Source organism: Syngnathoides biaculeatus, chromosome 5 (assembly GCF_019802595.1).
Source record: "Syngnathoides biaculeatus isolate LvHL_M chromosome 5, ASM1980259v1, whole genome shotgun sequence".
NCBI classification, from domain to species: domain Eukaryota; kingdom Metazoa; phylum Chordata; class Actinopteri; order Syngnathiformes; family Syngnathidae; genus Syngnathoides; species Syngnathoides biaculeatus.
The window spans coordinates 15,221,594-15,248,967 of NC_084644.1; the positions used below are offsets into that span (position 1 = coordinate 15,221,594).

General features: G+C 41.1%; 2 protein-coding genes across 7 annotated transcripts in view; both read right to left on the reverse strand.

Moving 5' to 3' along the window:
• rwdd1 (RWD domain containing 1) overlaps positions 1–27,374 on the reverse strand; it is a 59,478-nt gene that overhangs the window by 28,111 nt on the left and 3,993 nt on the right. For all 6 annotated transcript variants that reach the window (XR_009794946.1, XR_009794945.1, XR_009794944.1 and 3 more), the window contains exons 5-6: positions 19,584–19,716; positions 1,763–1,825 (exon numbers count right to left, since the gene is read on the reverse strand). Coding sequence is in view for 3 of the 6 variants with exons in the window: in XM_061819422.1 (XP_061675406.1) it covers positions 1,763–1,825; positions 19,584–19,716 (196 nt within the window). In the remaining 3 variants the exon portion in view is untranslated. The remainder of the gene's footprint in view (positions 1–1,762; positions 1,826–19,583; positions 19,717–27,374) is intronic.
• On the reverse strand, positions 5,350–18,467 carry LOC133501225 (general transcription factor II-I repeat domain-containing protein 2A-like). Its single transcript, XM_061820829.1, has 3 exons — positions 17,929–18,467; positions 16,892–17,011; positions 5,350–16,800 (listed from the first exon to the last, which is right to left on the reverse strand). The coding sequence occupies exon 3, from the start codon at positions 7,427–7,429 to the stop codon at positions 5,606–5,608; it is 1,824 nt and encodes a 607-aa protein (XP_061676813.1). The 5' UTR covers positions 7,430–16,800; positions 16,892–17,011; positions 17,929–18,467; the 3' UTR covers positions 5,350–5,605.

Sequence of the window (27,374 nt, forward strand, 5' to 3'; positions counted from 1 at the left end):
AGTAGGGATGGTTTTCTTGGGATGGCACTCATCGATCGTCTTCCTCCAAACACGCTTTGTGGAATTATGACCAAAACTTTGACATAGTTTTGTCAAAGTTTTCCTTCATACAGTGCAGTCATCCTGTCCCATTTGCAGAAAAACACCCCAAAGGATGATGCTACCACCGCCATGCTTCACTGTAGGGATGGTGTTCTTGGGATGGAACTCATCATTCATCATCCTCCAAACACGGTGAGTGGAATTATGACCAAAAAGTTCCATTTTGGTCTCATCTGACCACAAAACTTTCTCCCATGACTCCTCTGTATCACCCAAATGGTCATTGGCAAACTAAAGACGGCCCATGACATGTGCTGGTTTAAGCAGGGGAACCATCCGTGCCATGCATGATTTCAAACCATGACGTCTTACTGTATTACCAACAGTCACCTTGGAAACGGTGGTCCCAGCTCTTTTCAGGTCATTGACCAAGTCCTGTCGTATAGTCCTGGGCTGATTCCTCACCTTTCTAAGGATCACTGAGACCCCACAAGGTGATATCTTGCATGGGGCTCCACTCTGATTGAGATTGACCGTCATGTTTAGCTTCTTCCATTTTCTAATGATAGCTCCAACAGTGGACCTTTTTTCATTAAGCTGCTTGGGAATTTCTCAGTAGCCCTTTCCATCTGTGTGGAGTTGTACAATTTTGTCTCTGGTGTCTTTGGACAGCTCTTTGGTAATGGCCATGTTGCAAGTTTGAGTCTTAATGATTGTATGGGGTGGACAGGTGTCTTTATGCAGCTAACAACCGCACACAGGTGCATCGGATTAAGTTGGAGTGGAGGTGGACTTTTAAAGGCGGACTAACAGGTCTTTGAAGTTCAGAATTCTAGCTGATAAACAGGTGTTCAAATACTTATTCGCAGCTGTATCAAACAAATCGTTAAAAAAAAAAATCATCCATTGTAATTTCTCGATTTTTATTTTTAGATTATCTCTCTTACAGTGGACATGCACCTACGATGAAAATTTGAGACCACTCCATGATTTATAAGTGGAAGAACCTGCAATATAGCAGGGTCTTCAAATACTAATTTTCTTCACTGTACATTTATTTGAGTGTGCATACTGTGCTATGAGGTCCTGGCTTGACCCCTCTGTCAAATTTAGAACCCATTGTGGCCTGTAAGTCAAAATGTTTTCCCACCGCTGGTTTAATTGCACTTTTTTGGACAAGTCACACAACATTTGCAAATGTTGGAACTCAGTGTGCACATAAGGTGGACCGCATTGTGTGCCACCATATCTAATGTGTCACCTCGTCTATTTCGAAGAGAATTTAAAACATTTACAATCATTAAAATACGGTTAAAAAAAAAAATCTTGGGAGACCAAAATCTGTGAATAGGCGGGGCCGTGAATGGTGAACCGCAAATGGGCAAGACACACTGTAAATCTAAGAAATAGACTCTCTGGCATCTATAACACCAAATGATTCAACAATTCTATTGATTTCACACATCTACAATAAAACTATGTACACAATTGTTCTAAAGATACGTGTAGCTTATCTTTACCTACAGTATGTTCGGACAGAAATGTATTGCTTTTCACCTGAGGTAACTTTTTCTTTAATTTGACCTGATACCAACATCATATACACACTATGACAATTACTGACATGTAAGGACAATACTACAAATATGAAATCAACTACTTTTGTCCCCCTTTCCCACAGAATATCAACATCAACTATATAATCTCATGAATACATTACCATCTTCAAGGAACTGAATGTCTGAGGTGTCCAGATTGTGGTCCCTCTCAAACAGCTGTTTGCCTGAATAAAAAAGAAAATGCCTTAAATTTAAAATTTTAAAATTAAATCCACGTGGCTACAATTTCTAGCAGGTGATAACATGGTGTGGTCATGTTTACAACAACAATACAACAGTAGCACAAAAAGTAAAGGATTTTTATCTCACTTCGATTTGTGTTTTTTGTAACAATGCTTTTTTGGAACAACTCATACAGTTGTAAAGCCTTTTTATGCACTTCAAAAATATTTTTCATTCTATATTTCTCCAATCTTCCAGAACAACCTTCAGTTGAATTTACAAGTGATGGGGAGATGAAGGCTTGTGAAGCCTTGGGTGTTTTTTTTTTTTCTTTTTTTGCGAAATGTACTGAAAATCCTTCTAATCATTGGACTTCATTTATCAACTGCTACCCTCTTTGCCTTGTAACTGAATGACACTGGTACTGATTGGCTCATTCTTTACACCAAGTTTGGCTTGAAGTTCCTCAAACTGTCAAACAGTTGACATGTATGGCAAAGCGTGAGTGACTTCTCCAGTTATCTGATGAAAAAGATTGTTTCTAGAAGACTAGTAAATGTTGGATTCATTTGCCAATAACTAATTTCTAATTTAGACAACATGAAGTATCAGGCTCGTGCACCTACGTCAAAAAAATTACGTGACTTTTGTTTACGTGGCCATATTGCCGGTCAAACAAAGGATTGTTCAATGCTTATTTTGTTGAGACGAAACGAAAATATGTTTTATAGCGCGACGCCCAGAGTTTTGTTCGATACCGGTAGACATTAAGAATGCGATAATAAACAAAATTAGAGACACTTGCACGTGCGGATAGCCGTAAATAGTAACCGCGAAGTGTTACGCATATATATCCATTCGTCCATTTTCTTGGCCGCACGATGGTCAAAGGTGTGCTGGAGGGCAGGAGGAAAGTTTACACACACGCAGAAAACAGGCAAACTCCACACACGGAAGTCCGGGATTGAACAGCCGCGCCTCATAACGTATGTTGTTGCTTTACCGTACCAGCACGAGAGGCTATAACTTAGCGGCTAATAACCAGTAATGATTAAATGCGTGCAAATTTCCCCACTGATGAATGAGCCTCAACTGTGGCAGTCACAGCTTTATCCTGTCAGGTTGACCCCACAGGAGGTTAAAGAAGGACAACTTTGGGTGCGTTTTCTCAGTTTTTGTGCAGAAAAAGTCGGCATCTTGGCTTAGCTAGAACGAATGGTCTGTAATGCTAAGCACCAGCAACGTCAGGGGCAAAGTCAAGGATGTTTCTTCCGCGTTTGGCTCTGAAAGCTGGCACATATCCAGATTTTGTTTGGATTTAAAATATTTTCTTTATTTTCAATTAATGTCCAAAATATATGTAATAATAATATTACTACACATTGGAGGGTTTATTGTACATATGATTTTGGGGAGCCTTCCTATAAACCATGGGGAGAACATGCAAACTACACACAGGTGGGGCCGGGATTGAACCCGGGTCCTCATAATTGTGAGGCCAACGCTTTACAGCTGATCCTCCGTGTCGCCCTACTAAAAGCAGAATTTGTCCAATCAATGCTTGTTCACACAAAGTCCCATTCTGGAAAATTGTCATATTTTCTTATTTTCAGGTGAATGTGACATACTGCTTAGACAGCTTGTGAGATGGGGTTGGGAATTTTTTGCCAGAAATAACCTGATGCCACTTCCATCCTGCTGTGTGGCAAAGATTCGTGACGCCTTTCCTGATTCAGAAGGCCAAGAGTAGTTTAAATGGTCTACATCCTGATTTTTCCCCCCTTTGTTTAAATGTTGAGGTATATGTTTGTATATGAAGTAAACATACTGTACATCACAGAAGTAGAATCATAGCATTTTTATTGCTTATATTTTGTATAACCGACCGGGCAAGTGGGAATTTTCACAGAAATATCGTAATTTCGCATTTATTAAAAAAATGGTGTCCGAGTCGATAGTTTCGATCATTCACAGCTGACATTGCGTTAAACAACAGCTTGACATGTGAGTTTTCTGACATCACGTGAAACAATGTGACAACAACAGCTTAACATAAGAGTTTTCTGATTTGCTGTAGCCCGACTGAACAAGCCAATGAGTTGCCTTTCTCTCCGGCGTAATGGCTACCTCGTGCTTGGGTGAAGTTAAACATCGAAATAGAATCAAGGAAAATCTGAGGTAAGAAAGACCATCCGACCTAGTTCTTGTATTTTTTTTTTATACAAATGATAAGTGCTATCGTCTATGACAATAATGTTTTGACTTGACACAATTAGCCATTGGTATATATTGTGATGAAACGGTGACATGCAAAAGGGAAAACCGGCCGACATATTATTGAAGGCTGCATCCAGTCAGTGTTGTAAACAAATTCACGTGTTTGAAATTAACACTGATTTGCAATTCAAAGTTCCTATGGAGTTATTTGTGGGACAGGATTAGTATTGAGAAAGGTGTCCGTTGTATGCTTATGGCAGTTGTTCGCCTTTGTTTTTTAAATTTGCATTTGAAAGCCGTCGGAACCATGAATGGATTTCTTTTAAATACTATTAGTGTAATCTGATAATCATTCTGGAATTAAACTGATTTTGTTAATATTGAATATGAAAGAATATAGTCACCATTACTGCCTGGACAAGTCCTAGTCAAATACAATGAAATAATCCTTCCTGTATTTTTGCAGAATGCAAATTGATGACCTGTCCTCATATTTAATTCCTGGGGACTTCAGGGAATTATTGGTGACCAGCGGCTATGATGGTGAGGATGTGGCCAAGTTCAAAGCATTCAAATCATCTGGTGATGGGAACTGCCTTTTTAACAGCATTTCTCTCCTGCTTTTGGTATGTAAATTGTATTTTAACCATGAAATTTTTTGAGAAAACATGAATATTTGTGACATTCGAAAATTTGTGATTTGAGTTGTCACAACGTAAACATTTAGACATTGCAAAGACTCTCAGGTCTTGACGGTTTTATTTTCTTCTTTATAATCTATTTTTTTTCTCCGTTATCTCTGTGTCTAAATTGGTTGGTCAATAACTCCAATAATATTTGTCAGGATCCCAATGGCGTGGTAATGAAGATCTCCGTGATCACAATCAGGACCACATTTTCACATGGGCCACCACCTACTAAAAATGAAAATGATACCACTGTTGGCACCATTATCATTTTCCTAAATTTTCATCCCTGATATTTGACTTCTTTGCTCAATAGCTCAGTAATGTCTGTCCTGAATTGATTAATCATACATCAATTACTTGTGACTTGGAATTTATCTTATCAATAACAATTAACTTTTTTTTTAATGAAATTAGTGTATGTATTACTTTGGTCTAGACCAGGGGTGTCAAACTCCCTTTGGTCTGCGGGCCGAATACAGCTTAATTTGAGATCAAGCAGGCCGGACCAGTAAACTCATTCCAAAATTACATAGAACTAACAATAAGCCCACTTTTTTCCTTTGTATTAGTCACTAATACTAATAATTAGTGCAAAGAATGAGTAGTATCAAAATGTTTATTAACAGAATTTTCCTTTTACATTATGAACAATATATTATGAACAAGAGAATAACATAAGAACATAAATAAAGTATGTGCAATTTTAACAACACTTTTACACAGTTAAACATATATTTAAGTGTGTTGTACATAAAACTGATCACAGAAATAGTAACAATGTTCCAAAAACATTTAGTACCAGCCTTGTGGAACTTAAAAACACTGTTTTTCAACATCTGGAAAGCAATTTGAACAAATGAATAACTTTCACAGCAATTATTCGTCTTGCTTGGAATTTGCCCTTGAAACTTGACATCGTTTATCCTGCACAAGTGCATCAATATGAGGCATCATGTCCTGAGAAGCAGCCAATTTCAGAATCTCATTCAAATGCTTATGTGTGAGCTTTGAGCGCAGCTTTGTTTTATTAATGTTCATTAGTGAGAAAACTTGCTCACAAAGGTAGGTTGTCCCAAACATGGACAATGTTTTAGCACCTAGTGCTGTCAATGCGGGATAGCCTGGTAGGAGGTACTTGTAAAATGTGTCCAAGCTTACAGAGGCAAATCTGTCCTTCAGTTCTACATCACACTGCAAATCAATGATTTCAAGTTGCATGGCAACGGGCAAATCAGAAGCTTTGACTGTGAATGGTGAGCGAAAAACTGCAAAATCTCTTTCGAGTTTGCTAAAAACCTGAAATCTTTTCTCAAATTCCATCAACAGCCCTGAAATCTTCTCTTTGTACCGTTTCACGTCAGAATTAACGCTTGCTGCGCACATATCTTTTAAACAGGGAAAATGAGCAGGGTCACCGCTTGCCACCTGTGTCTCCCATAACCCGAGCTTTAACTTGAATGCACGTATGCTGTCATAATACTGTGTTACAATTTTTTTGCGTCCCTGCAACATTTTGTTAAGAATATTCAAGTGCTCAGTGATGTCAACCATAAACCCAAGGTCCTGCAGCCACAGATGGCACTGTAATTCCTGAACAGTTTTACCTTTTTTCTCCATGAATTGTCCGATTTCATCACGTAAATCAACGAAGCGCTTTAGCACAGCACCTCTGCTTAACCATCGTACGTTCGTGTGATAAGGCACACCATGGATAATGTTACAGTCACTGAGAAAGCTGTCAAATTGACGATGATTGAGACCTCTGGCTCGGATGAAATTAACAGTTCGGACAACCACCTCCATGACGTGATCCATTCTTAGCAATTTGCTGCATAATGCCTCCTGATGCAAAATGCAATGAAATGTCCAAAAATTACCTCCTCCATTTGCGGCTTGTACTTTATCTCTGAACTTTGTCACAACACCTGTGTTTTTACCGATCATTGACGGCGCACCATCAGTAGCCAGGCTTACGGCGCGTGACCAGTCCGCTCCGACTCTGTCCAGCGCTCCAACGACGGAGCTGAAAATGTCCTCAGCTGTTGTGGTGTCGATCATCGGCACCAGCTCGAGAAACTCCTCTGTGACATTCAAAGTCTTGTCAACTCCACGAATGAATATGGCCAGTTGAGCGACGTCCGTGATATCAGTACTCTCATCAATCGCAACAGAAAATGCCACAAATGACCCCACTTTGCGTTTTAGTTGGTGGTCCAAATCTGCAGAGAGTTCCGAAATCCTGTCTGCCACGGTATTTCTTGTCAAGCTTATATTGGCGAAAGCATGTCGCGTCTCAAGACACACAATTTCAGCAGCCGTCAGCAAGCAGTTTTTGATGAACTCTCCATCACTGTATGGCTGTGATGCCATTGCTATTTGGCTCGCAATTAGGTAGCTGGCTTTCACCGCAGCATCACTGGCTTCTCGGCTCCGGGTGAAAACAGATTGCTGTTTCTTCAGACGCGCCATCATTTCATTTACCTTCTGTTTTCTCAATTCTCCATGCAAACTGTTGTGTTTTTCACCATGCTGAGTTTCGTAATGGTGCCGAATATTGTATTCTTTAAGCACCGAAACTTGCTGCTGGCACACCAGGCACACGGGTTTCCCATTCACCTCCGTGAACATATAAGAACATGTCCATTTTTCTTGAAAAGTCCGACACTCTGTGTCTACTTTTCTCCTTTTTGACAAAGACATTTTGCTGATGAGGGTGCGAGGCAAACGGAAAAGTAGATAATGCAATTGTCGGCAATAGACGCTGTACAGACGTTCAATTTTACCAGGTCAAGGTGGTCCTAGTTCCGCCACAGTGTTGCTTTCATGTTGTCTGCACATACTAAAACACTGCGCCCCCTAGCGGATAATACAAGAACTACAAATTTTTAAAGAAAATTCACATTTTTTTTATACAATGCAGCTTTCTTCCCCGGGCCGTACCAAATTACCAGACGGGCCGGATCCAGCCCACGGGCCGTATGTTTGACACCCCTGGTCTAGACAGAGTGATTTACATGTACTTTATGTTCTAACTCTCTCTTGCTTCTCATACAATGCAGACACTTTTTTTCTTTACTCTTGCTCTGCCTGGTTTGCCTCTGATGACACTCTTTTTCTTGCTGATAAGCTTGTTTTTCTTCTAAAATATTTTTCTTAGAAGCAGCAACTCCTGGATACTTTTAAATCATTGAGACTGTATTATTCTTTTTGTGGATAATCAGTGGTTTCATCATTACGTGACCGTGGCCTGCTAATTAGCACAAGCCTGGTATTAGCAACAAGACAAGCCGACAAGATGCCCTTCTCTACTGAGGACTATCATGAACTACTGCAGAGGGTGTCAATTCTGGAATCGAAAATCTGCAGTCTTGAAGTTTATGTGGATGGAAATGGACAGTCGGGGAATAAAACACCTCTACAGATGTCTCAAAATGGTGAGCAGAGGTGTGCTAACAGACAGGCACCTCGCTCAACAACGACGACTGAAGTGAACTATGGATAACGGACATCCCAGCAGTTCTTCTGGAATACACTGGGAGCAAAGCCCAAACATATGGGACATTTAAAAAGTAAGACAAAACAGCACCAGGAGATTACAGAAGAATCTTGCTGGCCTGCGTTGCGGGCCGCCTCAACACCAAGTGAGGGACCATTACAGCGAAGAGCAAGAAAAAAGAATGCGAGTCAGTGCAAAATATTGATGTCAGACTTACAAATCGATTTGAGGCACTCTTACAAGACCCAGGCCAAGAATGCTCATCCTCCACGACCACTGAAAGGTATGAAATTAAATCATCCAAGAAAAAATTGGGACCCCAAACATTCATTGTTGGTGATGGAGCCATCAAGGATGTGAAAAACTTTTGCAGTGAGAAGAACACCAAAGCACAGTGTTTTACTAATGACACGGTGTCTAATATCTTGAAAAAAATCCTGGCGATCATTGATCAGCACCAAACTGTGAAATCTGTCATTATACACAGAGGGGCCTTGGCTGTTCTCAAGCAGTAATCATAGGTACTAAATCAAGATTTCACTCATCTCCAAACAAAAGTGCAAGGGATGAATACTGAGATTTTTATAAGCGGACCTCTCCCACTTGTACGATCTGGAGATGAACGTTTCTCGAGGCTCTGTCAATTGAATTTGTAGTTAGGCAAGGTGTGCACTGCACTATCCATGAGTTTCATTGACAATTTCTGCCTTTTTTGGGAGCGTAAAAATCTTTACAAAGCAGACGATTTCTGTCAAAATAGACAAGGGGTGAAGTTATTAGCTGCCAACATTTTCTACTGTGTGCGTCATTCACCGCCCCGTAAATTAAATGTTTACGAAAACCAAGGACAAAAGGATTCAGTTGTTCCCAAACAATCGGAGGAACAAGAGATTAGGCAAGACAAGGTGCAAAAAGATTCATTTGCCTCATCCAAACAATCTGATGAGCAAATGACAAATAGAATGTGTGAGAGAGATGTGATTGGTGCAGATTTCAATGAACATGTTGGTGAAGGAAACAGGGGTGATGAAGAAGTGATGGGTAAGTACGGCATTCAGCAAAGGAACTTTGAGGGGCAGGTGGTGGTGGACTTTGCAAAAAGGATGGAATTGGCAGTGGTGAACACTTATTTCCAGAAGAGAGTGGAACATAGAGTGACCTACAAGAATGGAGGTAGAAGAACGCAGGTGGATTATATTTTGTGCAGACGGTGCAATCTGAAGGAGGTTACCGACTGTAAAGTTGTGGTGGGGCAGAGTGTAGCTTGGCAGCATAGGATGGTGGCGTGGAGGATGACTCTGGTTGTGGTTAGGAAGACTAAGAAGACCAAGGTAGAGCAGAGAATCAGGTGGTGGAAGTTGAGAAAGGAAGAATGTTGTGTGGCCTTCCGGAAAGGGGTGAGACAGGCTCAAGATGGACAGGAAGAGCTCCCAGAAGACTGGAATACTACTGCTAAGGTATTCAGAGAGGCAGCCAGGAGAGTACGTTGGGTGTCTTCTGGTTGGAAAGGGGAGAAGGAGACTGGTGGAACCCTAAAATACAAGAAGTCATCCAAGATAAGAGATTAGCGAAGAAGAAGTGGGACACGGAGAGGATTGAAGAGAGGCATAAGGAATACATTGAAATGCGCCGTAGGGCAAAGGCAGATGTGGCGAAAGCTAAACAAGAGGCATATGACGACATGTACTCCAGGTTGGATACAAAACAAGGAGAAAAGGAGGGTGGCCAGACAGTGGGATAGAGATGGGAAGGATGTGCAGCAAGTAAAGGTGATTAAGGATAGCGATGGAAATATGTTGACTGGTGCCAGTATTGTGCTAAGTCTATGGAAAGAGTACTTTGAAAAGTTAATGAATGAAGAAAATGGAAGAGAAGATAGCGTAGAAGAGGCAAGCGTGAATGACCGGGAAGTGGCTTTGATTAGTAAGGGAGAGGTTAGAAAGGCACTGAACAAAACAAAAAATGGAAAGACAGTTGGTCCCAATGACATACCAGTGGATGTATGGAAGCAATTTGGTGAGGTGGCTGTGGAGTTTTGGACCAATTTATTCAATAGAATACTAGCCGGAAAGAAGATGCCAGAAGTATGGAGGAAAAGTGTGCTAGTCCCCATTTTTAAGAACAAAGGCGATGTTCAGAGCTGTGGAATCTACAGAGGAATAAAGATGATGAGCCACACAATGAAGTTATGGGAAAGAGTAGTGGAGGCTAGACTCAGGACAGAATTATCTGCAAGCAACAATATGGTTTCATGCCTAGAAAGAGTACAACAGATGCACTATTTGCCTTGAAGATGCTCGTGGAAAACGACAGAGGCTATATTGTATCTTTGAAGACCTAGAGAAAGCCCATGACAGAGTACCAAGAGAGGAACTGTTGTACTGCATGCGCAAGTCTGGTGTGGCGGAGAAATATGTTAGAATAGCACAGGACATGTATGAGGGCAGCAGAACAGCGGTGAGATGTGCAGTTGGTGTGTCAGAAGAATTTAAGGTGGAGGTGGGAATGCATCAGGGTTCCGCATTGAGCCCCTTCCTATTTGCGGTAGTAATGGATAGGCTGACAGACGAGGTTAGACTGGATTCTCCTTGGACCATGATGTTCGCAGAACAGGCGGAGGAACAGTTAGAAAGATGAAGGTATGCACTGGAAAGGAGAGGAATGAAGATTAGCCAAAGTAAAACAGAATATATGTGCGTGAATGAGAGGGGCAGAGGAGGAAAAATAAAGCTCCAGGGAGAAGAGATAGCGAAGGTGGATAACTTCAAATACTTGGGGTCAACAATACAGAGCAATGGAGAGTGTGGTAAGGAAGTGAAGAAACAGGTCCAAGCAGGGTGGAACAGTTGGCGGAAGGTGTCTGATGTTTTATGTGACAGAAGAGTACTGTCTAAATCAGATAAATAACTGGATGAGTCCAAATTTTCTTCAGCTAAATCACAACAAAACTGAGACAATTGTTTTGGCATTAAAGAAAAAAGAATTGCTGTTAGTAAACACCTGGACTCTCTTTAAAAACCAAAGAACAAGTTCGAAACCTTGATGTTCTGATTAATTATAACCTGACTTTCAACAATCATATCAAAGCAATTAAAAAACTGCCTTCTACCATCTGAAGAACATATCTAGAGTCAAGTCTTATATGTGTCAAGCAAACCAGGAAAAGCTCATCCATGCTTTTATATCAAGTAGATTTCACTACTGTCATGGTCTTCTGACTGGACTCCCCAAAAAAAAAAAAAAAAAAGAATATTAAAACAGCGCATTCAGAATGCTGTAGCTCGCGTTCTGACCAAAACAAAGTGGTCATATAACTCCAATCCTAAAGTCCTTCCACTGGCTTCCAGTCAACTTTAGAATAGATTTTAAAGTTCTGCTACTGGTCTATAAACCACTAAATGATTTAGGTACTGAATACATGAAAGAAATGCTTACGGAATACAAACCCAGTCAAGCTCTGAGATCGACTGATTCAGGTCAAATCGTAGAGCGCAGAGTCCAATGCAAATATGGTGAGCAGCATTTAGCTATTATGCTGCACAAAAATGGAATGAGTTGCCAACAGAGGTGAGGTCGGCCTGAATGTTTTTAAATCCAGGTTGAAAACTGCTATTTAGAATATATCCACTTTTTGATCATGTTAATTGCACTGTATGAGGTTTTAACTGTGTTTTTGTTTATAAATATTTTGTTTGTCATTTTTATTGTTTTTATCAAATTTTCAATGTTTTATCTCTTTGTTTTCACATGCCTGTAATCATGTAAAGGACATTGAGTTACCTTGTGTGTTAAGTGCGCGATACAAATAAATTTGCTTTGCTTTAATACTGATTGGAAAAAATAGTGTCTGTATTACTGTGGTTTATTTTTTCAGCTCAATGGCTGATTAGAACATTCTTGACCACCCTCTGAAAATTACTGGAAAAAAGATGGAATTAGTCCCTGATGTCTAGTTTTCTGGATCTGCAGCCCTATGAGGGCCAAGCCAATGCAATCTGTAGGCCGGTCCCAAGCCCGAATAAATGCAGAGGGTTGCATCAGGAAGGGCATCTGGCGTAAAAACTGTGCCAAACAAATATGAGCAATGATCTAAAGAATCCCATACCGGATCGGTCGTGGGCCGGGGTTAACAACGCCCCTACCCCGGGACCGTTAACCTCCAGGGCATCGTCGGGAATTCAGCGACTGTGGGTCAAAAACAAAGAGGAGGAAACCGGATTCGTCGACAGAAGAAGAGGAATGCACAGACCCTACAACTGAGTGTAGGGACTGTGAATGTTGGGACTATGACAGGAAAAGCTCAGGACTTGGTTGACATGAGGATTAGGAGAAAGGTTGATATATTGTGCATCGAAGAGAGCAGGTGGAAAGGTAGTAAGGCTAGAAGTTTAGGAGTAGGGTTTAAATTATTCTACCACAGAGTAGATGTGAAGAGAAATGGAGCTATGCCCCACAGGTAGGATGTGACCTCGAACTGAAAGAGAAATTCTGGAAGGAACTAGATTAAGTAGTTCTGAGCATCCCAGGCAGACAGAGTTATGATTGCTGCAGATTGTAATGGGCATGTTGGTGAAGGAAACAGAGATGATGAAGAAGTGATGGGTAAGTACGGCATTCAGCAAAGGAACTTTGAAGGACAGATGGTGGTGGACTTTGCAAAAAGGATAGAAATCGCTGTAGTGAACACTTATTTCCAGAAGAGGCAGGAACATAAAGTGACCTACAAGAGAGGAGGTAGAAGCACGCAGGTGGATTATATTTTGTGCAAACGATGTAATCTGAAAGAGGTTATTGACTGTAAGGTAGAGGTAGGGGAGAGTGTAACTCGACAGCATAGGATGGTGGTGTGTAGGATGACTCTGGTGGTAGGTAGGAAGATTAAGAAGACAAAGGTCGAGCAGAGAACCATGCGGTGGAAGCTGAGAACGGAAGAATGTTGTGCGGCCTTTCGGAAAGAGGTGAGACAGGCTCTCGATGGACAGGAGAAGCTCTAGGAAGACTGGACGACTACAACCAAGGTGATCAGAGAGACAGGCAAGAGAGTACTTGGTGTGTCTTCTGGTAGGAAAGGGGAGAAGGAGACTTGGTGGTGGAACTCCAAAATACAGGAAGTCATACAAAGAAAGAACTTAGCAAAAGAAGTGGGACACTGAGAGGACTGAAAAGAGGTGAAAGGAGTACATTGAGATGCGAAGTAGGGCAAGGTAGAGGTAGCAAAGGCTAAACAAGAGGCACATAACATGTACACCAGGTGGGACACGAAAGAAGGAGAAAAGGTGTTCTACAGGTTGGCCAGACAGAGGGATAGAGATGGGAAGAATGTGCAGCAGGTAAGGGTGAGTATAGAGATGGGAATGTGTTGAATGTTGCCAGTAGTGTACGAAATAGATGGAAAGAATACTTTGAGAAGTTGATGAATGAAGAAAATGAGAGAGAAGGAAGAGGAGAAAAGGCAAGTGTGAAGGACCAGGAAGTGGCAATGATTAGTAAGGGGAAGTTAAAAAGGTACTACAAAGGATGAAAAATGTAAAGGCAGTTCGTCCTGAGTACACACCGGTGGAGTTATGGAAGCAAGTTGGAGAGATGGCTGTGGAGTTTTTGACCAACTTATTCAACAGAATACTAGCGGGCAAAAAGATGCCTGAACAATGGAGGAAAAGTTCCCATTATTAAGACGATGTTCAGAGTTTTGGGAATTATAGAGGAATGAAGTTGATGAGCCACACAATGAAGTTATGGGAAAGAGTAGTGGAGGCTAGACTCAGGACAGAAGTATCTGCGAGCAACAGTATGGTTTCATGCCTCGAAGGAGTACCACAGATGCATTATTTGCCTTGAGGATGCTAGTGGAAAAGTACAGAGAAGGTCAGAAGGAGCTACATTGTGTCTTTGTGGATCTTGAGAAAGCCTATGACAGAGTACCAAGAGAGGAACTGTGGTACTGCATGCATAGGTCTGGTGTGGGAGAGAAGTATGTTAAAATAGTACAGGACATGTATGATGGCAGCAGAACAATGGTGAGCTGTGTCGTAGATGTGACAGAAGAATTTAAGGTGGACGTGGGAGTGCATCAGGGATCAGTTCTGAGCCCCTTCCTGTTTGCAGTGGTAATGGATAGGTTGACAGATGAGGTTAGACTGGAATCCCTTTGCACCATGACGTTTGCAGATGATATTGTGATATCCAGTGAAAGCAGGGAGCAGGCAGAGGAACAATTAGAAAGATGGAGACGTACACTGAAAAGGAGAGGAATGAAGATTAGCCCAACTAAAACAGAATATATGTGGATGAATGAGAGGGGTGCAGGGGCAAGACTGAGGCTACAGGGAGAAGAGATAGCATGGGTGGAGGATTTCAAATATTTAAGGTCAACAATCCAGCGCAATGGTGAGTGTGGTAAGGAATTGAAGAAACGGGTCAAAGCAGGTTGGAACAGCTCGAACAAGGTGTCTGGTGTGTTATGTGACAGAAGAGCCTCCGCTAGGATGAAGGGCAAAGTCTATAAAACAGTGGTGAGGCTGGCCATGATCTATGGATTAGAGATGGTGGCACTGAAGAAATAACAGGAAGCAGAATTTGAGGTAGCAGAAATGAAGATGTTGAGGTTCTCGCTTGGAGTGAGCAGGTTGGATAGGATTAGAAATGAGTTCACAGGGACAGCCAAAGTTGGATGTTTTGGAGACAAGGTTAGAGAGAGCAGACTTCAATGGTTTGGTCATGTCTAGAGGCAAGAGACTGAGTATATTGGTAGAGGGTGCTGAGGATGGAGCTGCCAGGGAAAAGAGCGAGAGGAAGACCAAAGAGAAGGTTGATGGATGTGGTGAGGGAAGACATGAGGGCAGTTGGGGTTCGGGAGGAAGATGCAGGACATAGATGGAAAAAAGATGAAATGCTGTGGCGACCCCGAACGGGACAAGCGGAAAGGAAAAGAAGAAGAAGGATTAGATAGGAAGAGAAAGTTAGTATAGGTTATTTTAAAGGGAGAATTGGTTAAGAATGTCTTGGAGGTGAAAAGTGTATCAGATCATGTGATGAGAATGAAACTTGAAATCATATAATGTATTTGCAGCTATGTCGCACATGTGACCTAGAGTTGAAAGAGAAATTCTGGAAGGAACTAGATGAAGTAGTTCTGACCATCCCAGACACAGAGAGAGTTGTGATTGGTGCAGATTGCAATGGACATGTTGATAAAGGAATCGGGCAATGAAGAAGTGATGGGTAAGTACGGCATCCAGGAAAGGAACTTTGAAGGACAGATGGTGGTGGACTTTGCATAAAGGATGGAAATGGCAGGAGTAAACACTTTTCCAGAAGAGGCACGGACATAGGGTGACCTCCAAGAGCGGTTTTCTGGATTGTCTCAAAGTGTCGAAATTTTTTTTTTAACTGAATGGTGTAACTGTTTCAGGCTCAGAGAAGTTGGCAGCTTCCCTACGGTCAGATTGCTGTGACGAATTCACAAATAACATGAATGACTACTTCACTCATCCTCGCCTGGACCAGTGTTGTGCTGAGTCAGATATTGACAAAATCACATTATGACATAGTCTTTTGAATCAAGACTCTCTTTAAGTAATGGAGGGATCTTCATTCACTACTCCCGCTCTTGATGCTATGATGCATGAAGCCAGACAAACGCAAGTCAACAAAAGATAGTGTTCTGTTTTTCATCTTCTTGTTCTTAGTACCGTACTTTAAGATATAATATCAGTTTATCCTGATGTACCTACACCATGCCGCTCATTGATTAACTGAGTAATTCAACCTTTGAACAATAAGATTGTCCACCTTTCGTCAAAATACCCCAGTCATCATTTCAACCCACTGATCATAACATGGACTAGGGATGGTGATCTGAATGTACAAGATGGTGTCATATTTGAACCAAATCATGTTGCCCCCCTCATAAACATTGACAAAATTGAACAACCACGCGTCGAAAAGGAGCATGATCATTACACCAGTTACCAACATCAATAAAAAATGGTCAGTCGTCAATTATCAAATTTGTAATTACAAACAAAACAGTTCGACTACTGTGTCTGAGAAGACAGACTGCAATGAATACCCCTGATGAGTCTTCTGAAACCCTTCAAAGAGCTGCTTCAAATCCAACCCCTCCTGAGTCTGCAACTTTGCCACAGTGTAACAATGAAAACACTGCAGTTCAACAACAACAGGCCAAATCTTCCTCATCACTACAATCTCCAGTCAACCCACTGATTCAAGTTGTCGAACTGGGTCTTCAAAAAAATCACATCCCCAAAATCTTTATCATGCTGATGTTCCAACACACACTCATTCTAAAGGAAATGTCACATCCCCAAAATCTTCATCATTCTGATGTTCCAACACGCACCCATTCTAAAGGAAATGTCACGTCCAGTGCCAAAAGAAAACAACAAGAAATATGACAAAACAAAAAGAAAAGAATTCAAGATGTCATCGGCACCGGAGTTTCATGGAATAATGTATGATGAGAAGGGCATGACCTGCAAATTTTGTCATCAGAAGAAGGAGGTTGCTGGGCCCTCAATTTTCATCACTGCAATCTTGCCAGCAGGGCAAGTAGCTGCAAAAGTTAATGTTGAGCCCTGTAAGAGTACTTTGAGAACACCTGAGGTTGAAATACATGTTGCAGTATTCTCTCTGCTGTCGGAAACCTGTGTTCTGTCATGAATAGGCACTTCAGCCTGGCAACTTTTGGAATGGACCAAAGATTGAAATTCAGCATCTGCTGGTTCGATGTCAACCTCTTGTGCAGAAGATGCTTCCTGCAACATCTGTAATTAATAGAAAAATAAGGTTTAAAGTTCATAAAACGATAAAAAATTAATTGATAAAACGGTGGGCTAGCTGGTAAAGCGTTGGCCTCACAGTTCTGAGGACCCAGTTCAATCCTGGCCCTGCCTGTTTGTTTGCATGTTCTCCCCGTGCCTGCGTAGGTTTTCTCCAAGCACTCCAGTGTCCTGACACATCCCATAAACATGCATTAATTGGTGACTCTAAATTCCCCCGAGGTGTGATTGTGAGTGCAACTGTTGTCTGCCTCCATGTGTCCTGAGATTAGCTGGCGACAAGTTCAGGGTGTACACCGCCTCCTGCCCGTTGACAGCTGGGATAGGCTTGCAGCCCTCCCCTACTCCTTGTTTTAATCTTATGTAATATTTTAGTTTTTTTTTTTTTTAAACTGCAAATAATTAATAAATAAATAAAAACAAAAGGTTTGTATCCATTATCGATTTTCTTAGCCACGTATTTTCACAAGGGTCACAAGAGTGCTGGAGCCTATCCCAGCTTTCAACGGGCAAGAGGCAGGGTACACTCGGAACTGGTTGCCAACCAATTACAGAGCACATCGAGACAGACAGCCGCACTCAAAATCACATATAGGGGCAATTTAGAGTCTCCAATTGATGTTTTTGGGACGTGGGAGGAAGCCCACGCAGGCACGGAGAGAACATGCAAACTCCACACATGGAGTGCTGCGATTGAACGCGGGTTCTCAGTACAGTGAGAGCAATGCTTTCCAGCTGCTCCACCGTGCCGCCAATTGTACACATTATCCTGTTTTTCTAGTTGCAAATGCAAAGTATTTGCAGTAATAAAATATTTTTCGCTAAGCACGACGTGTGCTTCTATCATTCAATCATACAAACAGTGTTCAACGTTTTCAGGAAATAAAAGATAATCAACATACCTCTGCAACTTGTCTTTCAACAAACGCTCTTTGCAGTTTTGGTCCTTTGTGTGGGGGGCTAAGGTTGTCGAAGCGTGTCCAGGTTCAGGTGAGATGTTCACTGCATGTGACAGTGTTGACCGGGTTTGGAAAAATTAGCCCTCTTCGTTTGCACAAAGCTGACCCATTGTCTTCTGAGGTTTGGGTCTTTGGGATAATAATGCACACTGTGACCAGAATTATTTGAATTGCGACAAAACTGAACCACACACATGTTCACCATTGTTATGGATTGGTTTTAACTTACAATCACTGAGGAATTCTGAGTCACTGTGCTCACGTAAGTCGTACAATCGCCGGTCCACCTTGAGTGACGTCAGAGGCTTCGCCCCCGAAATTAGTCATTTTTCAGGTGATGGAAATTAGGTGAAAGTTTGCTGACTTTAATTCAAAAAGACTTATAGAAAGTAAGTTTCTTTCGGCTTGTCCCTTTCGGGGTCGCCACAACGTGTCATCTCAGATTAACCCACATATTTGTCTGGCACAATTTTTACGCCGGATGCCCTTCCTGATGCAACCCTTCTATTTTTGGGAAAAAATATCTCACAGGATACATATTTTATGGTACAGTTGAACATATATTTTCATCTAGATAAGATAATTTGTATTAGAAATTACACATTACAATCACTTTAATGCCAAAGTCGACGTTTTCGCCAATAAGAAATTGGACTATTAATTCTGCTTGTCTTGGACAACTGGAAAATAAACATGTATCTGGTGAGTAACCCGTCGAGATTTACACAGAAAAGTTTGAAAGCGTATAAAAGTCTGGATGCATACAAATACTTCGTTGCTGGATCGGTTCTCAATCAGGAATAAATCCGTCATAGTGACGGGGAGGCGGCTCGTGAACACGGAAGAGTATTCGGCCACACGTCAACCTATGCCGAAATCTATTGATCTTTTCAGCTTGTATTAAATACAAATACCAATACTAAAATAAATGAATGCTGTTTTTACACAAACTTGCATTCATTATAATTGGAAAAAATAAAAAAAGAGGACTGAGTTGTCTCCACGTACATGGAAGCGATTATAGCCACACATTAAACTTAAACTTCTCTGCTGCGACAGACGGTTGATTTTCTTTTTTTAAATACGCATTGCCAATTTGGGATTATAAATACTTCTTGGTAATTTGAGATTGAGAAGAAAAATTCCTACCTGAAATGAAGCGATCGCTACACAGGTGTGTGTGTGTATTTTCATTGGGCACCATCCATCATGTATAAATGCTGAAATTCATCAATATTTCCTGGTCTTTTCAGATGGTATTCCATACAATGATCTCTTTCAATAACCGTCTCGTCTGTTGTGACAACCAACAGCACAACAGGTCTCGGGCAATTTGAAAAATCTGCTCTGGTTCAATGCCTCCCGCAGTCCAGAGCAACTAGGTTTGACGGGCAATATGGCGCCGTGCAAACTGTGACGTCACGGGCACAAGCTCTATAACCTGATACAAATGTTTTAATCTGTATTGAATATATCTCAGAAATTTCTGAGTAGAAGATTCAGGAAGTGATTATGTACATAGGGAAGAATAATTGCAGGAAGCATGACCAAAAAGCACTCTTTGACTGATGTAACTTGAAAATAAATGAAGAATTTACCAGTGAGTTTTGCTTTGCCTGATTGCTCCTCTTCCTTCTCTTTTTTCCTCCGCATCTCAGCCACTTCCAGTTCGAACTTAGCTTTCCACGCCAAGAAGTTCTCAATTGTTACCACTGTGCCTTGAAACGCCACCTGTCAAGCACATGTACAATACCCTCATCAGAATCAAATTAACATTCAACAACATACAACAAATTGCACGTCATCTTCATTGTAAATGGTGCTATACTCTGTGGGGTTTTTCTGCTTAAGAAATTTGGAGATGAACGCTTCTGCCAAATTCTGGGAGACCTGAATTTTAAAAAAAATTATATATACAGTTTTAACCAAATATTTGCATAGACTTACAAACTCAACTTTGTCCCTTTTACGCCAATTAAGATTACCAAATAATTTTTCTTTGCAAAATGACAGATTTTAGGGCAATTTGTCCGTCACTTTATTCAAATTCAGAAGTTTATATATAGTAAACTTACTATCCATTCAAATGATTTGGGAAAGCCCACATGATGATGTCATTTCTTTGGATGCTTTTGAAAACATTTGAGTTCATTATAAATATATCTCTAAGTATTTAAACAGGTACACCTGAACCACACAGCTTCTTTATATAACATAATGGAAAGGTGAAAGAAATCAGCCGAGATAGTTGAAAGAAAACTGTGGACTTGCATAAGTCTGCTTCATCCTTGGGTGCAATTTCCAAACGGCTGAAGGTGCCACGTTCATCTGTTCAAACAATTATATGCAAATATAAACAATGGAACAATCCAGCCACCATACCACCCAAGAAGAAAACACTTTCTGAGTCCCAGAAATGCGCAGACATTACCAAACCAAGAAGAGAAGACCTCCTGAAGATGCTCACTGAAGCCGGTAAGCATATGTAATTATCCACAGTGAAATGCGTACTGTACTGACTGAATTAAAAAGCTATTGTGCCACCAAGAATTTCCTCCCAATCACGCTGGAATTGTCAGAATGGCAGATTTCATAACATATGTAAATTTGTTTCACATTCAGTTGCAAAACAGATTTGATTTCATGATGGTGACTATAATAGGAACGTAAGACAATAAATGGTACTTGAGTTTGTTATAAACCTGAAACCTGCTACACTAAATGTTTTGTTGTATAAAAACTATTGTGACACATTTTATTGTGAAGGTGGATACATAGACGTTTACATTGTGTTCACGAGATGCACAGAGTAATTGTAACTTTGCTTGTCTGTTTGCAATATGCTTTGGGCATAATGGCCATTTTATGTGTAATAAATAAAATTTTCAATGTGTTAGAATTAGCCTCATTCAGACTTTTGTTTACCCATAGTGTTCTGTGATGTCACTGGTTGAGGAAAAATAAATTAAAAATCTGGACATCAGTACAAAGCGTGATCTTATTACTGGACCGGTGTAGCCAGTGAAAACGTACTGCCTCCACCAAGAGCTGAGAGTTGCGCATGAAAATACTGGAAAGCAGACTGCCAAAACAGAGGACTGTGTACCACAACACTACCAATAGAGGTACAGAGGGAGCTACATCTTAAAAGTGCTACTCACCAAAAACATGAAAATTAGTATGTTGTTTACCCCGCCCAAAAGAACATCTGGAATGGAATCATCTGTTTGTTCAGAGCATGTCAGAATGTTACCGTAAATAGATTTTCTCATCTCCCGCAATGAAAAATCTATGGACTGTGTAGGGTTGAAGAAGAAGCCTGAACTGACATATTATGCAGACAACCTCAGATGCAGGGTTGAGTGTATTTATCTCTTGTACAGGCAGGACAGCCAAAACGCCGACTCGTTCTGTTGCTGGGTTTTGCTTGAATACTGAGGAGGATGGATTCATTCTTCACACATTTCCAAAAAACCTGATTCTTTGTGAAAAATGGATTGCACAGGTGCAAAGGACAAGAGATTTGCAGGTTCCAAATGACAGGTGTGTATAGAGATATTTAACAAAAAATAATATTGGGGGGTACTCATTTGTGTCAGTTTATAGCATGTTACGTGTGAATTTAGAACCCCCTTCATCAAACCAGCAAAATATAACAAAGAAGTTGTATTGTATAAGACAATTTAATCACACATAATACAACACAAAATAATAAACACAAAATAGAAATACAAAGACAGTTTAGTAGCTTGTAACACAACCTAACTAGCCAAACAACGTATTGTCACCAAGTCGAATGAATGTTTCAAATTGTTATTTCCAGCAAAGTTTCGAAATCGGCGAATGTTCCGGATATGTAGAAAAGACGAAAGCCAGAAGAGTGTGGGGTCCGTGTACTTGTCCAAAAGCAGCAGTGGTGATAAATAAGCTCCATTAACAGCCATGCTCCCAAACATTCCAGACATCTGCATCCAACAACGTAATGGATTCCTCTCAGAATGTAACAAAAGATCCTCGTCAGAATAACTTAATAAACAGTCACTGTGATTTGACGGGCGTAATCACGTCCGCGCGTCATCGGACTCGCAAATCTGCACATTCGAGCACGAAAAATCACGCACGTAAAATTTGTTACGAGTAGAAATACATAGATATTGAAGACGTTGCTTATTTTGTGTAGTCTTGACCAATGCAATTGTGCACTTGTCGCACATTAAAACCTATCGAGTGCAATGAACCACAGCCTGACATCTTTTTTTTAAACACGGAAGCACACGGTCTGCTGCTCAGCCTACTTCTACTTTCTAGTTTACCTGACACCGCCCTCCTCCGGCTCTTAAAGTGGTACACCGCACACCAGTGCTTTAGTTAGCAACATATTCTGGGCAACGTAGAGCAAAGAGAGTTAGACATGCTGCTTATGTTTACTCTTGATAATAATGGTAAAAGTTAAAAAAAAAAAGTGCTGTCGCTTTAATGAATGTTGGAGTATGTTAATAGAAGAAAAAGTGGTGAAACTGGATGAGATTTTCTCTTTTTTTTTAGTTAAAAAGGTCTGGTCTGAAGCCAAAGTAGAAAGAACAAGATGAGATGGTGTATAATGTTAAAATTCCACCTTGGCACAGCCTGATTGAGGATGAAAGCAAAAACAATATAGTGCACATAAAGCAAATTCTATATTTTAAATATAGGAGGCAACATAAAATTAACCTTAAATCTGTTTGGGAGCATCATTCAGCTTTCAACAAACATTGCTAAAGATATTCTGCAAGCAGTAATTCAGTTTTACACCAAGAAAAACAGACAGAGATATCATTTTGGGTTAAAAAAAAAAAAAAATGAAACAAAGTTGGAAGCGACCATTCAAATTTATAGGTCATAGTTGGCTTGGTTTGGTTTGCAATGTATTTTTTTGCTTGTTGACATTTTCATTGTAAGTTTGCAAAATCACAAAGTTGTTCTTTAAAATGTTCTGATGGGAATGTAAATGCTGTAATCTGCATCTTTGAATGAGCCATGTACCTTCAATGGATGATACTGATCTGACCACAGTGCATACGTCTGAGGTTGCTCACAGTGGTCAAAGGGAGCGCTTCCGGGCTTAGTGTATTTGCTCAGACACATAAAAAATTAGAGGGAATGCTGGTCTTGGCATTAATTTATGTGTTTATTTCATAAATGCTGGTAACAAAACAAGACTGATCCTAAACAACCAGGAAATGCAAGTTAACTGTACTGAGCATGTTTGTAAGTTATGCCAAAAGCACATGTTCCAAGTGCTCTTACGTCAGAAGTCATCAACATCATGAGCCATATCAAAGAAAATTCAGTTACACCGAAACATTTCTAGGATATAACACAGGTAATGTTTCAGTATCTAACTATAATGAGATTGTGATTTACTTTTACTTGATCTAAGTTCTAACATTAGACTAGTCTGTCCATATATCTAAATCCGAACGGTCATTTTCCCTTATGGTACCTCCTTATCTTGAAGTTGAAAACTTCTCCCTTTTACATGTTTTAGGAAGATATAGATCATCTACTGTTATCTTTCATCAATGGATTAACAATAGATACCGCTGTAAATTACACTAGATTATAACAATACATCATGATGAAATAAAATGATTTGATTATATGAATATCTACTTTTGAAATTGAATGTTTATTGACCTTTTTAAAAATGTCTGTCGCAGTCTGTGCAATGTCAAATTATGATTATGATATGAAGTAAAAACTACATACTCGGGTATAACAACTCAGTAAATTATTTTAAGGTCTTGAGATTCCATCCCTAATCACACCCGCAACTTTATATCTGCAGGCATGACTGGTGGACTACAGCCGTGACTTTATATCTGTGGGAATGACTGACTACACCCGTATATTTTTCAAATGTGAGTGACTGAATAAAGTACGTAAGTCAGTAAGTGCTCAACGTGTTGATGCGCGCGGGCCCCATCAGCGGTAGCGGGGGCCGCTGTTTACCCCCGACATCGAGGTGGGTCGAGCGGGCAGCCGGGCGGGCGCATGCGGTTACACCAGGGGCGGGGAGGAGAAATGAGCTTTCCCCCCTCACCAGCCACCGGTGTCTGAGCACCCCTGATGTAAGTAATAAAGTATGTAAGAAAGGAAAATAAAGATGAATAAAGAATGAACAATTACAAAAACAACATAGATACACATAACAGCTCTAGATTCATTTTGATAACATCCAAATTTACTTCGCCCAGCATGGGTCCTCCTGAGTATGCTACATACACAAGACTTGCAAAAGGGTTAGGAAATCGAACAATTATGGGCCAGTCCTTTAGAATATTTCCTTGGTTCCTTCGTCCTCCTCACTGGCCCACTCGTCTGTGTCTGTAGGAAAGTCTGTCAGTGGACGCATATCGTGTAAATATGGCTTGAAACGATATGGTAAAATGGCCCTGCTCTTCACTTGCTTCTGTTTTCTTCCTCAAAAAGAGCTTCAGTCTCAGAAGGGTAGTCATAAAAATAAAAAAATCGCTCTCGTTCATCTGCCATTGCATTTGGCACAGCGTGTTTTCAATGGCGAGTGATCCACTGTGATGCCTGCACATGACGTCACAGACAAATACAGCCGCCATTGTTATGCGCATCATATTGAGTCAGACTGACGCAACTTTGCGCTATTATAAACCGTTCCCAGTCAATGTTCCCAACTGCGCATTTGCATACACTCTCAGCGCTGAGGAAAACAGATCCAGCACAGTGAACTGCAGCCTGACGTCTTTTTTTTTTTTTTTTTTAAACATGGCAGCACACTGCCTCTCACAACGAGCTGCTGGTCGGCCACACACTCTACTTCCTAGTTTACCTGACACTGCCCCCCTCCATTTTAAAGGGGTACACTCATAATTACAAACACCATGTATGTAAATAATAGAAGAAGTGGCGAAGCTGAATGAGATTTTCTCTTTTGTTGAGTGAAAAAATGTTCAGGTCTGAAACCAGAGTAGAAAGTACAAGATTAGATGGTGTATAATGTTAAAATTCCACCTTGGCGCAGCCTGATTGAGGATGAAATCACAGACGATATATTGCCTAAATAGCTAATTCTGTATTTTAAATATAGGAGGCAACATAAAATTAACCCTTAAACTGTTTGGGAGCATCATTCAGCTTTTAACATGCATTGATAAAGATATTCTGCAAGCAATAATTCAATTTTCTTCTTCTTCTTCTTTTCCTTTCGTTTTGTCCCGTTAGGGGTCACCACATTTTCACCATTCATTTTTTTCTCAGCCTATCTCGTGCATCTTCTTCTCTAACACCCACTGTCCTCATGTCCTCCCTCACAACATCCATCGACCTTTTCTTTGGTCTTCCCCTCGCTCTTTTGCCTGGCAGCTCTATCCTCAGCATCCTTCTACCAATATACTCTCTCTCGTCTCTGAACGTGTCCAAACCATCTAAGTCTGCTCTCTCGAACCTTGTCTCCAAAACATCCAACTTTGGCTGTCCCTCTAATGAGCTCGTTTCTAATCCTATCCAACCTGTTCACTCCAAGTGAGAACCTCAGCATCTTCATTTCTGCTACCTCCAGTTCTGCTTCCTGTTGTTTCTTCAGTGCCACCGTCTGTAATCCATTCATCATGGCCGGCCGCACTACTGTTTTATAAACTTTGCCCTTCATCCGAGCGGAAACTCTTCTGTCACATAGAACACCAGACACCTTCTGTCAACTGTTCCACCCCGCTTGGACCTGTTTCTTCACTTCTTTACCACACTCTCCATTGCTCTGTATTGTTGACCCCAAGTATTTGAAGTCATCCAGCTTCGCTATCTCTTCACCCTGGAGCATCACTCCTCCTCCTCCGCCCCTCACATTCATGCACATATATTTTGTCTTACTTCGGCTAATTCCTCTCCTTTCCAGTGCGTGCCTCCATTTTTCTAATTGTTCCTCCGCCTGATCCCTGCTTTCATTGCAGATCACAATATCTGCAAACATCATAGTCCAAGGGGATTCCAGTCTAACCTCATCTGTCAACCTATCCATTACTTTCGCAAACAAGAAGGGGCTCAGCGTGGATCCCTGATGCAGGCCCACCTCCACTTTAAATTCTTCTGACACACCAACGGCACACCTCACCGCTGTTCTGCTGTCCTCATACATGTCCTGTACTAACTATTCTAATATATTTCTCCGCCACACCAGACTTGCGCATGCAGTACCACAGTTCCTCTCTTGGTACTCTGTCATAGCCTTTCTCTAGGTCTACGAAGACACAACGCAGCTCCTTCTGAGCTTCTCTGTACTTTTGAGCATCCTCAAGCCAAATAATGCATCTGTGGTATTCTTTCTCGGCATGAAACCATACTGTTGCTTGCAGATACTTCCTTCTGTCCTGAGTCTAGCCTCCACTATTCTTTCCCATAACTTAATTAAGTGGCTCATCCTCTTTATTTCTCTGTAGTTTCCACAGCTCTGAACATTGCCTTTGTTCTTAAAGGGGAATTCCGGTGCGTCGCATGAACAATGTATCCATTAGGTCATGTAATATGTACTCTATTTTGACAATGTGATGTTAAATCCACTCTCATTTAATAGTGTTTTGAGAAGATTATCATCGACAATTACAAATTTTTTTAGGGGCACTGCCATTTTTGCGAGTCACGTGAGTTACGTGCGCGGATGTGACATGTAAGGTGCGCGCCTAAGGCTCAATACCATTGTGCCCAGCGCTGATTGAGAAATAGCACTATCGGTTGATCAGGAAGACAGAGGAATACTTCCATACAGATTTGAACCTGTGGCTGTAAATAATGTTGAATATTTGGATGGTTCTTCGGGCGGAATGACGCTGGAGTCTGACTAGTCGGAGGGCTACGCGCGGGACGTAAGTGCGTAAACAAAGGCCCCCGGAGCTCCGGGCCAGCAGCCGCGGATGGTTCTTTGGACGGGAATGACGCGGAGTCTGACAAGTGAGCCGAGCTTCGGTCATGTCATGTCAAGTAACTCCTGAGCTTTTTCTGTAATAGTCCCAACATTCAAAGTCCCTAGATGCAGTTATAGGGACTGTGCATTCCTCTTCTTCTTCTGCTGACTAAGTCACTTTCCTCCTCTTTTTTGTCTTCGACCTACATTACCTGAATTTCTACCTACGCCTTGCAGATTAACAATGCCAGGGCGGAGGTAGTTAGCCCGGGCCACGACCTATCCATTATGGAAGTCATTTGATGAACGCTCATATATGTTTGGCACAGTTTTACGCCGGATGCCCTTCCTGCGCAAACCACTGCATTTATCCCGCCTTGGGACCATCCTACAGGACGCACAGGAATTGTGCACCCCTTCGGGCTGCAGATAAGACCAAATGAAGCAATCAAATAAACAAAGTCAGCACATAAGATACACA